This window comes from Anopheles moucheti, chromosome 3 (assembly GCF_943734755.1).
Source record: "Anopheles moucheti chromosome 3, idAnoMoucSN_F20_07, whole genome shotgun sequence".
Taxonomy (NCBI): Eukaryota; Metazoa; Arthropoda; class Insecta; order Diptera; family Culicidae; genus Anopheles; species Anopheles moucheti.
Window position 1 is genome coordinate 26,656,950 of NC_069141.1, and position 14,038 is coordinate 26,670,987.

The window sequence follows — 14,038 nt, forward strand, 5'->3', positions numbered from 1 at the left end:
GGACTGACTGAACCGAAAAATCTTTCGAAGCCACACTTCGCAGCAAAGACGATCCTCGCCGATGGGGCAGATGTGGTCGAATGAATGTGGGAAAGCATTGGCGCGGTCGAACAGACATGCGAACCCGCGGAAAAAAAAGTAAACACCAATCCAACCCTCTCGCTCGCATACGAACTCTGCTCGGTGGCAAACCGTGCCCATACTTTGATCGTGGACTCTATCAAACAGGCCTGAAACCTCGAGCATGTCCGCCGTCAACTTCACCCCTACTCCCTACCCTTTAAATTGGTTGTTGGGGCTGGCGGTCAGTGGAGTTGTTTGATTCCGATAGAAAAATGACAATAGTGCGAACGAGAGCCACGCACGGTGGACAGAAAGGGATGTTGATGAACGAACGAAAAAAAAATATAATCAAATGGCAAACGGCCAAACCGAACGGCCGTGCACGATCGCGAGTTGGGTTGGTTGGGCGCACTGTTTGCATAAGGGGTGAAAAAAAATGAAAAACGGAAAGGAAGCAGCAGCTTAGGGGTGTTCTTTTTCCGATTTTAAAATACAGGGCCTTCCAATTTTTAGCGCTACGTTCTACAAGAAATTGATTTATTTTTAGTTTAAATCACAGCATACTTTGATATGGATCGGAAAGTTAAGAAATATGTAAATTGTTTAAGATTTGCTTAAGCATTCATTTTCCATCAGCATTCATATTTTTTAATTTTTATTTAATATCACTTATCAAAGAATTAACAATAAAACCACTCATTAACATTTTATCTTAGTATTATAGATTTAGGTGCACAAATAGGTTCGTTCTCTTCATTTGGAGATATTCTAACTAATAATCTTTCGTACTATCATTAGTAAAGAGTGACACTTACTGTAAACATGCGTTTGCAGTATGGGTGGAATTCATTCCGACTAATAACGCATCGGAAAAAATCATATCAAATCATGGTGTTTGTGAACGTAGAGAGAGAGCCGCTAGGACGATTGCGGTCGGCTGCACTGAACCGTTTATTGCAGGCCAGGAGCACAACAGTACAAGAACGAAAAAAAACACACAACCCTTCGAAGAAAATGCAAAGAAACCACCGATTACAGTCCACGATTCCGTTCGATCTCGCGCTGCGCATTGAGCGAAAGCCATCGACGAGTACTTTGTTTACACCGTACGCGAGAAACTAATGCTTCGTCCGTTGAAGTGTTTGTTGATTTCATTTTGTTTCATACAGGCAGCAGCTTTGTCGAGGCTATCAACGTCTTTCTTCTCGCTGCGCACCCTGCTGGGTCCTGTGACCGGGTGCCCTGACCTGATCCGCTGCCGCAACGGCTTTGCATATGCGCAAATCGTTTCCGCACCCGAATGGGGCCATGGATAGTGGGTTCGATGAAGCTAAGCTACGAATTATTGCCTTTTTGAAGATTTTAAAAGATTTTTTTTTTTAAAGATTTTTTTTTTCTTAAATTTCCTCTAAATAGCCCAACTGTACGAGTACCGGCTGTGCAGAGGACGAAAGTCATCAATCAGCATGTTTGGTCCATTAAATTGACCCGAAGAAAGAGCGGTCGGTGGCAATCGTTCAAGGTTTTTGCTGGTATGGTTTCGTTGCGTGGGTTTGAGCCCAGTTCCATTCCACTCCATCGCACCGTGATCGATCGTTCCTGGTGGAGTCGTTTCACCGGCGTTCACAGGAGCTAACGGATTGTCTCCAAACACGGCTATGTATTCTGGCGACCGCACAATTCTCAGTATTTGTATCAACGCTATCACACATCCCCATAGATAGAACAGCAATACTTTAAAGAAATAGAAAGAAAATTAGTCACATAGTCGTGTAGCACATATATATCGTCCGGAAGCTTCAAATGGCCGCTTCCACGTGCTCCGATACTTACACAAGGCAAATCCCCCGGCAATGGTGAGAGCTATGAGGTATCCCACGTTAATCGATTTCTTAATCACCATCATGCCGATCACGTGCGTCAGTGTGATGCAGATTAATCTAGCCAGCTCCACCACTACGAACGGTGCCAGGAGATATTGTTTCATCTGCGGGAAAACACACGAACGTATCCTTGAGCATTTGTACTAATCCCAATCACTTACCGAGACCCGTGAGGGAAACTCACAAAATATGCTCCCGCCATCATTGCGCCACAGCACGGCAAGTACAGTGCCATGCAGATCATCGTGGATGTGTAGAACAGCTTCGCATTGGTTTTACATACCACAATAAGCCAAAGAAACACATCGTGCGGATTGTACAGTTGCATGTTTTCCTCGTAATAAAGCGCTTCCTGTTCGAAGAATTGTGCTCCACCCAATGCCACTAGCGTAACCATCGTAATTATTGTTTCTAACTGTTGGGAACGAGATAAAGAGAAAACATTTCTTTTGGGAGAATGAATCGTATAACGTGGTTGAAATGCCTTTACTATACAGCATCCACCAACGATGATTGAGCCAAGGCGTACGGACAATCGGAAGCAGAAGAGCCGCATCAGCACCATGTTGCTGCCGTCAGGACGATTGATGGACTGAGCCGGAAAAAGGATCGATTTGCGTGTGTTCGGGCAATTAGTGCAGAGGCGTAAGGCGTAAGCGATAGCTTCATTAAGTGTCCTTTTGTGTTCCGTGGCTGAAAGTGTAATGAGCGCATGGATAATTGATGATAGATAATATCTTTTAAACATTGAATGTTACTTCTTTCGTTTACCATAACCCCTCGGCCAGAAGAGAATAGTGCATGTCTGACAAGACCGTCCATATTAATATATATGTCTATATTTGAATTGATTATTAATAACAACACATTTATACCACCAGGGTTGTATCTTTAGCGAGCACACTAGCAATAGATTTGGTGTACATGATCGAAACATATAAACGTTCCACAATGTTTGCTCACACATTCAAAATTTCTCCTGTCTGCCTGGTACAATCCTAAATTTCCATTTGTTTTTCTATTCGTTATCCTGTGCATGTGCGGCCATGTTGTATGAGACAGACCATTTGTAGTAGTCACCTTATTTCTAGTAAACAATTTTTCATTCTTTCTTGCTGACATTTCCAGACTCCTTTTGATAGCAACATGCATATTGAAGTTTGACAATAATGAAACAATAATACAACAAACAAAATAAAACAATTACAATCACCGCACGAAGAGAACCAAAGGCAACGAGAACCCATCTTCAAACTTTTGGGAAGCTGATTAAACAGCTTGAAGGTTCCGTTTGAAAGACTTGTTTAGCTTTGTTTAGCTACTTCGGTATTGATACAAGTGCAAAGAATATATAGCTGCTCTTTTCCACCATAAGATAACATTATACACTGATTCAATTGTACGTAAAAAGCTAAGTGTTTCGAGAGAAAGTATGCAGCAACAATAGTACACGATTACGCAATACAATCATAATTCGGAACTTTGAAATAATCTAGGGAAGGATGCTAAAACCTAAGATAATTCCGTAAAACCTTACCGCAACTCCTATACTGAAACTCGCAACACTCTGCAATTACGGGAAACAGAAAGCCCTACCAGCACGCAGTATCGGCTCCAGGGCTTAGCGGGGTGATTTTCATTTCTTCAGCAGCGCCAATCCTAGCCCTAAAATGCCACCGACCACGAGTACCGCACCGGTCGCCTTGGCAACACCCTTCATCCCTTCGATGTCCATGCGTTTCCCAATCAACTCCTCCAACGCTATCACCTGCTGATTGTTCGGTTCAATTTCCAGAAAGGCCTGTGCGTGTTTCATTGCTTCTGAATATTCCTTTAGCCGTGTATGCCCGATTGCCATGTAGTAAAGATAATCACGCCGCCCTTCTGGATGTCTTACGAACAGGTCCTCCAGTAGAACAAGTCCCTGCAAAACGGCATGGATAGGGTAAATCAGTTGTATTAATTGTGGGACGCATGATGATGCATGATTATCATTGTTGCATCATTACCGTTTTCATATCGCTGGCAAAGTCACTCCGCACCATGCAGTACGCATATTCGAACTGTGTTGTGGTCGAAACGGCACCTTCCTTACGCTCTTGGTTGTATTTTTTCTCGAATCTCTAAAATAAGTACACAAAAATAGGCAATGCACGGTCACAAAGACGCATTAATGATTCATTCTACGCAGAAAAACAATCTGGAACATTTGTGATGACGAATGCCACGGAGCACGGGTGAAATGATAATAGCAACGTTACGAGTAAACGATTACATAGCTGAGTAGTTCTAAAGCAACACCGCTTACCTCCAATTCATCGGTCACTACGGAATCGTTTAAAATTTCCTCCATTGTGAAGTAATTCGTTTGTTAATCTTTTATATTGAAGAGAAAATAATACTTGCGACCTATCGTGTTTACAATATGTTTTCGTTTATCCGGGTAGCTGCAAACCCGGTTATTCGCATCACCCGGACTATAGAATAAATTGAAAGTGAAAAATGTTTCCACTGTGCGATGAAAGTTTTCACTGTGTGTGAAAAGTGTTGAAATATTTCAGTTTGAAATTTGGAAACGATTCGGTATGAAATATTTCGTTGCTATCACATTTTTATTCAGCAACGTGCGTCATAATCGGAACATCGCGCTTCCGGTATTTGTATAAGCGCTTGCTGTATGAATATGGAGATGTAGGCTCCTACGGTGAAAACAACCTGCAAAATATTAAATAAATTATAGGTTCATTTATTTTAAAAGAAATAGTTCGATTTAAACAGAAACATACCGTTAGGATAGGTTCACAGTTTAAAGTAAAACAATCACTGGCCGTAAGTTGAATACTTTCCAAATTTGTCTGGCGTATGAAGCTCTCAATCTGGGACCAGTTAGCATGGAAAGCGATAATAAACACCATGTTTCGATACATCATGTAGAATGTCACTTACCATCGTAAAAAGGGGCTTATTTTTTATTTGAATTCCTAAATCTATCGTATGAAGTCGGAGTCTGATGCGAACACTAGCGCTCGTTGCTCGACTATTGAAGTAGAACATTACAGCAATGAATAATGTACGAATGATCAAACGGTTTACGATCTCTGGAAAAGAATAAAGTTATGTCCTCATTAAGCCTCATTAATTGCCGGCCTGTGTCGTTACACACTTGTAGCATGATATGTTTGGCCGTTTAAGAACCAAAACACCACCCAGTACGAGTTGGATAGGACGTGAATGTAATTCTTCCAATAGACGATCAGGTAGGTCCACCCGAAAGCTTCATTGATGCCAACGCTCGCCTGGAAGAGATCACTGTACAGTAGTTTCAAGGTGTTCAGCTTACTCGCAAGAAACTCAATATATCGCGTGCTTCCCAGTCGTTCAGAGCACTGCAGTAGATCAACATAATGGTCAAGAGCGGTATGCGTCATTCGCAGATATAAATCCAGCATGATCGTTGGATAGATGATTTCTTGCAGCTTGACGTGCAGCAAATATTGCAAACCGAAAAAGTACGTGTAATATCGTTTGATCTGCATATGCATGGCAGAGAAAAAAGTGTGAACCTCACTTCCTGCCAGATACACGAACGTTCCTAGTACGAACAGCCAATACAAGCGTATGGTGCGCGTCAACTGACGATGATCTGCCATTCCGAGGCGCTGCAGTGTCCGATGGGCTCGGTAGAGCGCTTTCCAGCAGCTGCAAACACTTCCAACGTTACGGAAAAGCTCCACGTACATGGCCATACATGCCAAAAGGATGGTAAGCATTTTAATAACATCCACAACCATCCCAATCGATTCACAGTGATAAAGAATGCAACGTCGCCGCAGGATGATAAGGACAAGATTTGCCACCACGCCACAGAACTGCACTAAGGTGTGGGCCAAGAAAAGGTTCATAGCTCCACCATCCAATCGATACGGCAGTAAACCGAGCCACCGATGAAAACGAACGTAGCCGGAAAGGACGAACCATTGCTCCAGCGTTTCCATTGCCGAACTGGAACTGGCGACGGATTGCGCTTATCTAGGCTAGGCAAATATGTCGAACTTCGAAATCCTCAATCCTTATCCCTCTCCAGACTCGGTCGCAAAGACCTGGTACGTGCAAAGTAATTATCCGGAATGGTTTGTGCAATTTTCATGATTTCATTTACCCTCTTCGGTGACAATGCTCCCCCCAGCGCACGAAGAGGACACGGCGAAAAAATATGTAGCGAAAATGTAATTTACTCTGCAAACTTTGACCAAACCCGGATGACGGATTGCTGGCTGGATTTCGCGATTGCCTGATGTGTGCGGATTCAATTTTAATCAAACCTAAACTATTGGCAACCGTTTGTTTGACGCTGAAAATTAAATAACGTACCGTGCAATGCAATGGCACTGTAAGTGATGAGGTTCAACGTTTTGTGCTATCTAAAATCTCTTCCGTTCAACAATGACGCACTATCAGCTGAATGATTAATAAACTCATCATTAATCAAACCTTTCCCAAATCGCTACCAAATACATTCCAATGGGCAGAGCACGTCATACGACTTGCGAGTGATGGCCCAACACCACATACACTACGATCGTCGGTTCGGTTCCGTCTATCCGCTGTTTCAGCTGCTTGGCTTCTCGCTAGTGCCTCTCGATGGACAAGCCCTAGCCTCACTCTACACCCTAACAGCCGTCTTCGTGTCACTGTACATTGGTGGAGAGATCATCGTTATGGTGTACTCCCTAACAACACCGGAAGCCGTCTTCTTTCTCAGTGACGCCACCGGTACCTTTGCCGACGCTATTCAGTTTGAGATCCCTCTAACCGTTCCGCTAGTGACCTTGCTACTATCCTTAAGCAAACGAGCCACCCAGAAGCGCATCGCTGTTTTAATGGATCGCATTGACAAATTGTGTGAAGTGCACGGGACCACACCTGGGTGTCTGGAGCGCCTCAATCACCAGCTCACCCAAGCCAATCTCGCCAGCCTGTTCGTGTACAATGTGATACCGGCGGTGAGCGAGTTCTTCATAATATCGCGCATTTCCGGCAATCCAGTCTGGTACCGGAACTGGTGCCTAAAGGTATGGTTCTTCATACTCATCCGCCTTGGTGACTCGTTCTTTCTGCTGCACGTGCATTACCTGCGCAGTCGGTACCGGTTCCTGAACAACGAACTTCACCTCACCGTGTCGATGAAGGTGAGAGATATTGCAGGTGATGCGACTCATCGGCGCTTGGTGTCCCTGAAGGAGATTCAAAATCTGCTGAAAGATCTTACCGGTGAAGTGAGCGATCGTTTCGGTTGGCAACTGTTCGCGGTGATAGCGATGCTGTTCATTTGTACCACGATCGATGGATACTGGATGTATGCGAGTCTGCACCACGATGCAAATCTTTACAAGGTGGAATCGTTCCTGTGTGGCATTTCTCCTTTGTTGATGCTCTTCGTGCTATTCACCACCTGCCAACGATGTCTGGACGAGGTAGTTAAGATAAGGACAGTAAACTGGCTATATTATATCCACTTATTAATATCTTTAAAAAATATTAATATGTTTTAAAAAATAATATAAAAATAAATAATATTTAAAAAATATTTTACATCCACAGGCAGAATTGACATTTTACCATCTGCACAGTGTGTACAATTGGGCTTTACCGTGCAAAACAGTCTTATTGGTAAGATCTTTATACAAATCGTGAATAGCTTTACACCATGACAATTTCTTACAGATTGAGAATTTTTCCAAACAATTGCACAACGAACGGATCAACTTTTCAGCAGCAAACTTCTTTGATCTACGCCTTGCTTCGTTGACTACCGTGAGTAGTAGTACGCTGCAATAGTAACAAGTAATGCTACATTCTTTAACTGACATTGGGATTTCTATTTTCTTGTCTAGATGTTTGCCTCAATTACATCGTACCTGGTGATTTACATTAATTTTCTTCCAAAAAATGACACGTTCGACTTATACAACAAAGAACACAATTTGGTTACAACATGATGCCGCAGGAGTGCTTCTCACTTGGGACTCTGAGAGACTCCTGAAGAGTACAGTTTCAAGAGTTCAAAATGTTTGGTCTTGAAGTATCGAAAGAATTAATAAATCAAATCATCAACTGATCCATAAAAATAAATTTAAAATAATTGATGTTATCAAAACTTTGTGAACTTTCGTTCTTTAAGACACAATGCTTTGTATTTAGCAATGAATGAACCTCCTATCACCTCCTAATTAGGTCTGCTCATTCCCATCATCAACACATCCCCCCCGGGAAACAATGTCCCTAATGTCCTGCTGTCATCGGGAGAATGTTTCTGCTTTCTTCCGACCAACTTCCGACCTCCATCATTAATCACCGTCAAACCAAACACCGAATGATGCTTTTCTCACGTCCATCAGAACGCATCGACCAATTCTCTATTGGTTGGTTGAAAGAAATCACCACCACGACGTGCCATTTCGATAAGTTCGTTCGTAATAAAGTGACCAGCTCTCCAGCAGGATGGTTGTGACACTGGTATTTCAACTTTGTGGTCTCCAAACGTACGCAGGACCGGGTGCACCGTTCGGGTCCACATTGGCACTGTTGTGGTGCGTTGGGTGTTGCATCCTGTACGGGGGTGTGCTGGCCTACTGCTTCATCGAGCGCAGGTGGCTCTTTGCCGATTCGCGCACCGGTATCGGAATAAACGTTATCCCTTTCATCAAGAGCTCAACGACGGTGGTGGCACACTTGGTGGTACTGGTCGAGGCGCTACTAGCACGTGGCGTTTACCGTGCGCTGGACGTTCGTGTGACCTCCGTTGATGGAACGCTGGACGAGTTGACGGGTCGGACGGCTGGATCTATTTTGGCACACGCCCGCACACAGTTCCGCACCAAGCTGGCCCTGTTTGGGGCGTACTGTTGCGCAATCGAGCTGGGAATACTCGCACTGGTTTACGCGAACCCGCTCCACCGGATCATCTGGTGTCTGACCGTACCGTCGCTAGTCACCATACGGATGAAGCACCTTCACCATGCATACCACATTGACCGCTTAACGGCCCGGTTCAGTATCCTGCGAGAGCAGATGGAGTCTCTTGTCGACGGTCGGACCATTTCCCTCGGGCAGTTGGAATTAACCGAAGACAATGTTCCTCCCAAACGGACATCTCTGGACCGTTGGAAGACAAAGGCATCCCTTCGACCGGCCATCATCGATCCGTGGACATTACGCAACCCAGCGGGGCTGACCAAATCTCTCGGGTCCGATGGGCGCCCCGAAATGAAGCATCTTCGCCAGCTATTTGCCATAAAAAGCACGTACCTTACGCTCTGGCACGCCGCAAAGGACCTAAACGGTAGCTGCGTTTACTCGCAGCTGGCCAATCTGCTGCAAAACTTTATCCAGTGTACGTGCGACCTGTACTCGCTGTACTCGCTGCTTTATCTCAATCAGCTGGGTGATATTTTCGGTAAGTGGAGCTCACCTTACTTGCATGGTGACCTAATGCACTTTGGAAGCGTCCAGGAGAATGTAGAAAAAAAGCTACAACTTACAGCTGGAGTGGCTTGCTAAAAATAAATTTAACTCGTACAGCTTCCACACGCGACATACGAAGCTATTGATTTTTGTACCATCATAAATTTCAACTCCTTCCTTTCAACTCGTTTACTCACCTGTGCTGGGAAGTGCTTTGTGTGTGAAATTTTTATGAGTGCAGTAGAGGCAAAGAAGAAGAAACGAAAAAACAGAACATAAACATCTTCTCATCCTCGGACAGGTTTCATACTCAGCATCGTGGCCACATTTACCGCCCTCGGTATCGTGTTGGCGGCGTGCGAAAACTGCAAGAACCAGGTAAGCATCCATCTAACGGTCGCACGAAATGATTTTTGCTTGACATTCTCGCTTTCGAATTGTGCTTTGTGCATTCGCTGATTTGCAGGTTGGCCAGATGGGACAGTTGCTGCACAAACGGCGCGGCGATGAGACAGATATGCTCGCGAAAATGGTTCGTATGCTTTACCCCGTCGGTCATTGTTACGTGGCACGTGTGGCGCGCTGCGATATGATACAGTGATCTGCATGCTTTCAGAGCTAATCATGCGATAAATAAATAAGGGGAAATGGTTACGCTTTCTATAATGGAGCAGCAAAATGGAAATAATTTTGGAGAAAAAAACTCCGGTGCCTTGAATTATGTAGGACATGTTCTAGAATATTTTAGCTAATGGCGCATTTGTGATATGCAGGGTTTGCTGGTGGATAGAGCATGGAATTAGAATTCGATTAGATTTGTATTTCTAATTTTCTTTGCTGACCCGTTACACGAAATTGTATAGCCATTTTTACCCAAAAGCGGCATATAAATCGGATCTATAAAAAAAACAAATACAGGCAGTCCCCGACATACGCGGTTCCTCTTATACGCGGATTCGAAGATATGCGGTTTTTGGATATTTGACAGGCGGAGCAGGTTTATAGCACAAAATCTAAACAGAAAGGTAAAAATTTGGTGGAAATGAGATTTTTTTTGTCATATAAAACATTTGTTTTTAACTTATTTTAATTTAATCGTTCTAAAAATCGCTTGTTTCGCTGAATAAATTAAGTTTAGAGAAGGAAGTCAACTCTGTGACTTTGAAGTATGTACGAAATTGCACCAGGGTTCGACTTACGCGGAAATTAGAGTTACGAGTTCGGGGGCTGCCTGTAGTTAGTTTTTCTAGAGGTTCAATACAAAACAAATTGGTTTCAAATCCATGTATGCATAATTGTAACAATATCAAAATATAAAGCATTCCTTCCAAGTACAAAGGTGATCTGCACTTGTTGAAAATACTGCACTACATCATTTTTCAGTTTATTAATTATTGTTTTAATTGTCTAAATTTAATTATTACAAGCAACTAATGTGTTTTGTGGCTTTCCGACCAGATCGAAAACTTTTCCCTACTGCTGCATCACACACCGATCTTTTTCTCACTTGGTGGATTTTTCGATATGGATTTTATGCTTCTAAAAGAGGTACGTCCTATTTCCTTCCATTTATTCAAGACTTTCAATGGGTATCGGCGACGATTTTGAATGTTAAAACACACAAAGACAACATTTTGGACTACTATCTTCAGTTGTATGAAAACCCCTGTAATTCTTCAAATTGTTCGTTTTAGATAGCAGCCGCTATTACCACGTACATGGTTATCTTCATACAGTTTATGCCGAAGGAGGAACCGGGAACGGATCCGACGACCGGATCCCTACCTAACCTGCAGTTCACTAATGGTACACTCCCTGTGAAGCCTGAATAAAGAGTGAAATCGATGCTGTTACATTGAGAACGATCTGAAATGCGGAATAAAATGGATAGTCATTGTACGCGAAGCTGTTTGCATTTTCTTCATACCTGCATCATGATGCCATAATCCATGCGAAACATACTCATTGCCGTCATAGCGAACGACTGAGAGGATTGCAGCTTTAGCAGAATGTTTTCTACCATCCTCCAACCTCGATTGCAGCGTAACTGCCAGCTATCATCTATGCGATGCAACAGAGCCTGCGTGCGAATACGTTCCGACAAGATGCGCTCATTTGACCAGAGATTTAACATTAGGCAGATAAATTTAGACGATATACAACATTCGAGATCTGCAATGCAACGTTCGACGACAGGTTAGCAAAACTAGTTTCTGCTGCAAGCTCATTGTCCAGCACATACATAATGAATCGAGGACTCTTCCGTTTATGAAACCCTGCACAATCCAGTACGTATCGGTCAGTATGTAGATGTGGTTGATCAGCTTGATGATGGTAAACGAGTATCCGAATGCTCGGTTAAGCAATTCGATCAGATGTTCGGTACGTGCGAACATATCCAGCAGCGTGTGTAGATTACCACAGATCTGTCCATCACTGCGAGCACCACCGTATCTGCTAGCACCCCTGCTTAACTCGATCGTCCAGACCAACTTTGCGTTTAGTGTGTTCAAGCAAAAGCTCACTAGATTAGTATAGAGCAAGATTTGCAACTGTCGCAAATGAAGCAACAAAAACAATATCCAAAACGCAATGGTAAAGTTGAAACATTGATCCGTCTTACAGACACAGTACGCGTACGTAATCTCCCACCAGGTCATGTAGAAGACGAAGCAGGCAACAACAACTAAGTGACATCGCTGCTGAGATGCCCACCCCGCACGGGGAAGAATGTGCTGGAATTGTTCCAGCTCTTTCCAAAATTGACGCAGAATTCCAGCTTGAAAGCCACTTTCGACAAACAGCGAGTAGTACGTGAAAATCATCAGAAGGTACTTGAAATAGTCCACCACATACCCGAGGACATTGTCGGTGAATATCACCAACGATGGGTTTCGGTAGATCCAGTACAAAAGGACGGTGACACCACAAAAGTTCAAAATAATGAAGAAGATAACTGCACAGTCTATAGGCTTATTTCGTTTGGAGCTGAACCAATTCAGAGCTAGTATCTGGTAGAAGCTGATCACTTTGGAAAAGCTGTCCATCGTTTCGCACCTTCAAGCAGCACCTAAGAATCATTGTGTTTGAAAGAAGCTAATAAGTTTGATGAAGCAAATTATGCAGAGTGTTGTGATAACATCAATAAACTATTCTACACTGCAGATGATCGATGGAGTATAATTTGAGGATGGCGTGTCGTCGATCGATATTAGCCATCAGAGACTTCTTCAGGAGTGAGCTCTTTAGAAAAGGTGATAAAAATTATCATGTACGTTGTAATTCCCGTAGCGAACTGCAATTAAAAATTAAAGAACGGTAATGTTTTAACACTCCCTTAACACCTTCCAACACACTTACCATTCTCAAGAGTGAGTAATTAATTTCGAACAATCCGTAAGCTGTCAGGCGTATCTTTTGCTGTTCGATCTGCAAACCGAAGCGATAGATGATCTTTCCAATGACAGGATCATTCTGGTGGGGAATTTCCAGCAGTGCTGACTGCAAAGATGACACCTAGAAGAGCTTTGTTACAGTCACATTTTACCGTCATTACCCATTAGTGTTACCTACCACACGAAGGCACGCTTCGGTAGAATTCAGCAACATTGCAATAAGACAAGATGTTGGCAACAGCATAAGGAACGTGTCTAATAAAAATGTAAATTTGTTGATGAGAGATTGTGTATCATTCCTACTTAAAGTTATGTTACCTTGATAGGCAGCATCATCATATCCTTTTGCAGATACATAACACCAGTATAAATTGCAGGAAAGTTCTACAAAATTGCATGCAAAATTACAAATCTGTGAACATCCGAAGGCACAGTTGATGCTGTCACTCAACTCCCACAGCTGTCCGTACACATTTTTCAACTCAAGCAAGCGATCCACGCAACGATTGTACAACTCTCGATACAACTGCGATTCTTTCGGATGTACATGTAGATCGTCCATATAGCAACCAACCTCCATTAACCAATAATGTAACTGCTTCAGTTGTACCTTTAGCATTTCGATGTAGAACATGTGGAAAAGATGATACAGTCGAAGAAAAGCGTTCAAATGCAATGCCACTAACCAGAACGCTAAAATCAATGGTAAATTACGAGCACTGTACACTATGTATGATTCGATGACCGTACTAAATAACAGATAGCCATAGAATTTCCACAGGTATTGCCGTGTAAAGCGTTGCACGTACTTCTTGCGCGCAGTTCTACCCATCAATCGCAGCATGTCCCAAACCTTTCGAAGAGTGTTGCGTTGTACTATGGTGCATATAAAAATCACAAAAACAGCCGACATCATGGATCCACTGTATAAGATGTCGTTGATGTTCAAGATCTGTACCTCAGTGTAAAATATGTCAGCTCTGTACAGCCTGACAGTACAGTGCAGGATGACGTAGAAGAGAAGCTGTCCTAGTGGAAGATGCAACAGTGTTGTTCTAGTGCTGCAAGGTTTCAGCTCAAACGTGTAGCAATCGAACGGGAACGGTATGAAACCGAACAACTTGAAGATGGCGAAAGCCACACATAAAAGCTGCCGTTCTGTTGGTAGTAGCGGTAACACAAGATTCATCGTTTACGTACTGAAAGCAGTGCGATCTTTGCGAATGCTTAAGT

At 43.1% G+C, this 14,038-nt stretch overlaps 5 protein-coding genes across 6 annotated transcripts; 1 reads left to right on the forward strand and 4 right to left on the reverse strand.

Moving 5' to 3' along the window:
- Positions 1-1,471: 1,471 nt before the first annotated feature.
- On the reverse strand, positions 1,472-2,511 carry LOC128304525 (uncharacterized). Of its 2 annotated transcripts, XM_053041720.1 has the most exons (4): positions 2,437-2,511; positions 2,131-2,361; positions 1,897-2,050; positions 1,472-1,797 (listed from the first exon to the last, which is right to left on the reverse strand). In XM_053041720.1, exons 1-4 carry the CDS (start codon positions 2,509-2,511, stop codon positions 1,472-1,474), a joined length of 786 nt encoding a protein of 261 aa, XP_052897680.1. The 2 variants fall into 2 exon arrangements, with proteins under 2 accessions (XP_052897680.1, XP_052897679.1); XM_053041719.1 differs by having other exon boundaries at positions 2,131-2,511.
- Positions 2,512-2,770: 259 nt separating this feature from the next.
- LOC128302316 (mitochondrial fission 1 protein) lies at positions 2,771-4,375 on the reverse strand. The gene is made up of 3 exons (XM_053039111.1): positions 4,255-4,375; positions 3,956-4,069; positions 2,771-3,870 (listed from the first exon to the last, which is right to left on the reverse strand). The coding sequence occupies exons 1-3, from the start codon at positions 4,297-4,299 to the stop codon at positions 3,583-3,585; spliced, it is 447 nt and encodes a 148-aa protein (XP_052895071.1). The 5' UTR covers positions 4,300-4,375; the 3' UTR covers positions 2,771-3,582.
- A 4,072-nt stretch (positions 4,376-8,447) lies between these two features.
- Positions 8,448-11,242, forward strand: LOC128302623 (putative gustatory receptor 2a). Its single transcript, XM_053039488.1, has 5 exons — positions 8,448-9,402; positions 9,712-9,788; positions 9,877-9,942; positions 10,869-10,958; positions 11,105-11,242. The coding sequence occupies exons 1-5, from the start codon at positions 8,448-8,450 to the stop codon at positions 11,240-11,242; spliced, it is 1,326 nt and encodes a 441-aa protein (XP_052895448.1).
- Positions 11,243-11,557: 315 nt separating this feature from the next.
- Positions 11,558-12,457, reverse strand: LOC128302624 (uncharacterized). Its single transcript, XM_053039490.1, has one exon. It carries the CDS (start codon positions 12,455-12,457, stop codon positions 11,558-11,560), a length of 900 nt encoding a protein of 299 aa, XP_052895450.1.
- A 164-nt stretch (positions 12,458-12,621) lies between these two features.
- LOC128302625 (putative gustatory receptor 2a) lies at positions 12,622-13,994 on the reverse strand. Its single transcript, XM_053039491.1, has 4 exons — positions 13,124-13,994; positions 12,984-13,060; positions 12,771-12,926; positions 12,622-12,705 (listed from the first exon to the last, which is right to left on the reverse strand). The coding sequence occupies exons 1-4, from the start codon at positions 13,992-13,994 to the stop codon at positions 12,622-12,624; spliced, it is 1,188 nt and encodes a 395-aa protein (XP_052895451.1).
- Between the last annotated feature and the right edge of the window lie 44 nt (positions 13,995-14,038).

Coding starts and splice junctions, on each gene's coding strand:
- LOC128304525 (XM_053041719.1), bottom strand. CDS start 2,511: ATGGTGCTGATGCGGCTCTTCTGCTTCCGATTGTCCGTACGCCTTGGC. Junction 2,051..2,130: donor TGATGGCGGGAGCATATTTT/GTGAGTTTCCCT, acceptor GTTTTCCCGCAG/ATGAAACAATATCTCCTGGC. Junction 1,798..1,896: donor TGCCGGGGGATTTGCCTTGT/GTAAGTATCGGA, acceptor ATTTCTTTAAAG/TATTGCTGTTCTATCTATGG.
- LOC128302625 (XM_053039491.1), bottom strand. CDS start 13,994: ATGAATCTTGTGTTACCGCTACTACCAACAGAACGGCAGCTTTTATGT. Junction 13,061..13,123: donor TGATGATGCTGCCTATCAAG/GTAACATAACTT, acceptor CATTTTTATTAG/ACACGTTCCTTATGCTGTTG. Junction 12,706..12,770: donor ATTACTCACTCTTGAGAATG/GTAAGTGTGTTG, acceptor TTTTAATTGCAG/TTCGCTACGGGAATTACAAC.
- LOC128302316 (XM_053039111.1), bottom strand. CDS start 4,299: ATGGAGGAAATTTTAAACGATTCCGTAGTGACCGATGAATTGGAG. Junction 4,070..4,254: donor TAGTGACCGATGAATTGGAG/GTAAGCGGTGTT, acceptor TACTTATTTTAG/AGATTCGAGAAAAAATACAA. Junction 3,871..3,955: donor TTGCCAGCGATATGAAAACG/GTAATGATGCAA, acceptor GCCGTTTTGCAG/GGACTTGTTCTACTGGAGGA.
- LOC128302623 (XM_053039488.1), top strand. CDS start 8,448: ATGGTTGTGACACTGGTATTTCAACTTTGTGGTCTCCAAACGTACGCA. Junction 9,403..9,711: donor TCAGCTGGGTGATATTTTCG/GTAAGTGGAGCT, acceptor ATCCTCGGACAG/GTTTCATACTCAGCATCGTG. Junction 9,789..9,876: donor GCGAAAACTGCAAGAACCAG/GTAAGCATCCAT, acceptor GCTGATTTGCAG/GTTGGCCAGATGGGACAGTT.
- LOC128302624 (XM_053039490.1), bottom strand. CDS start 12,457: ATGGACAGCTTTTCCAAAGTGATCAGCTTCTACCAGATACTAGCTCTG.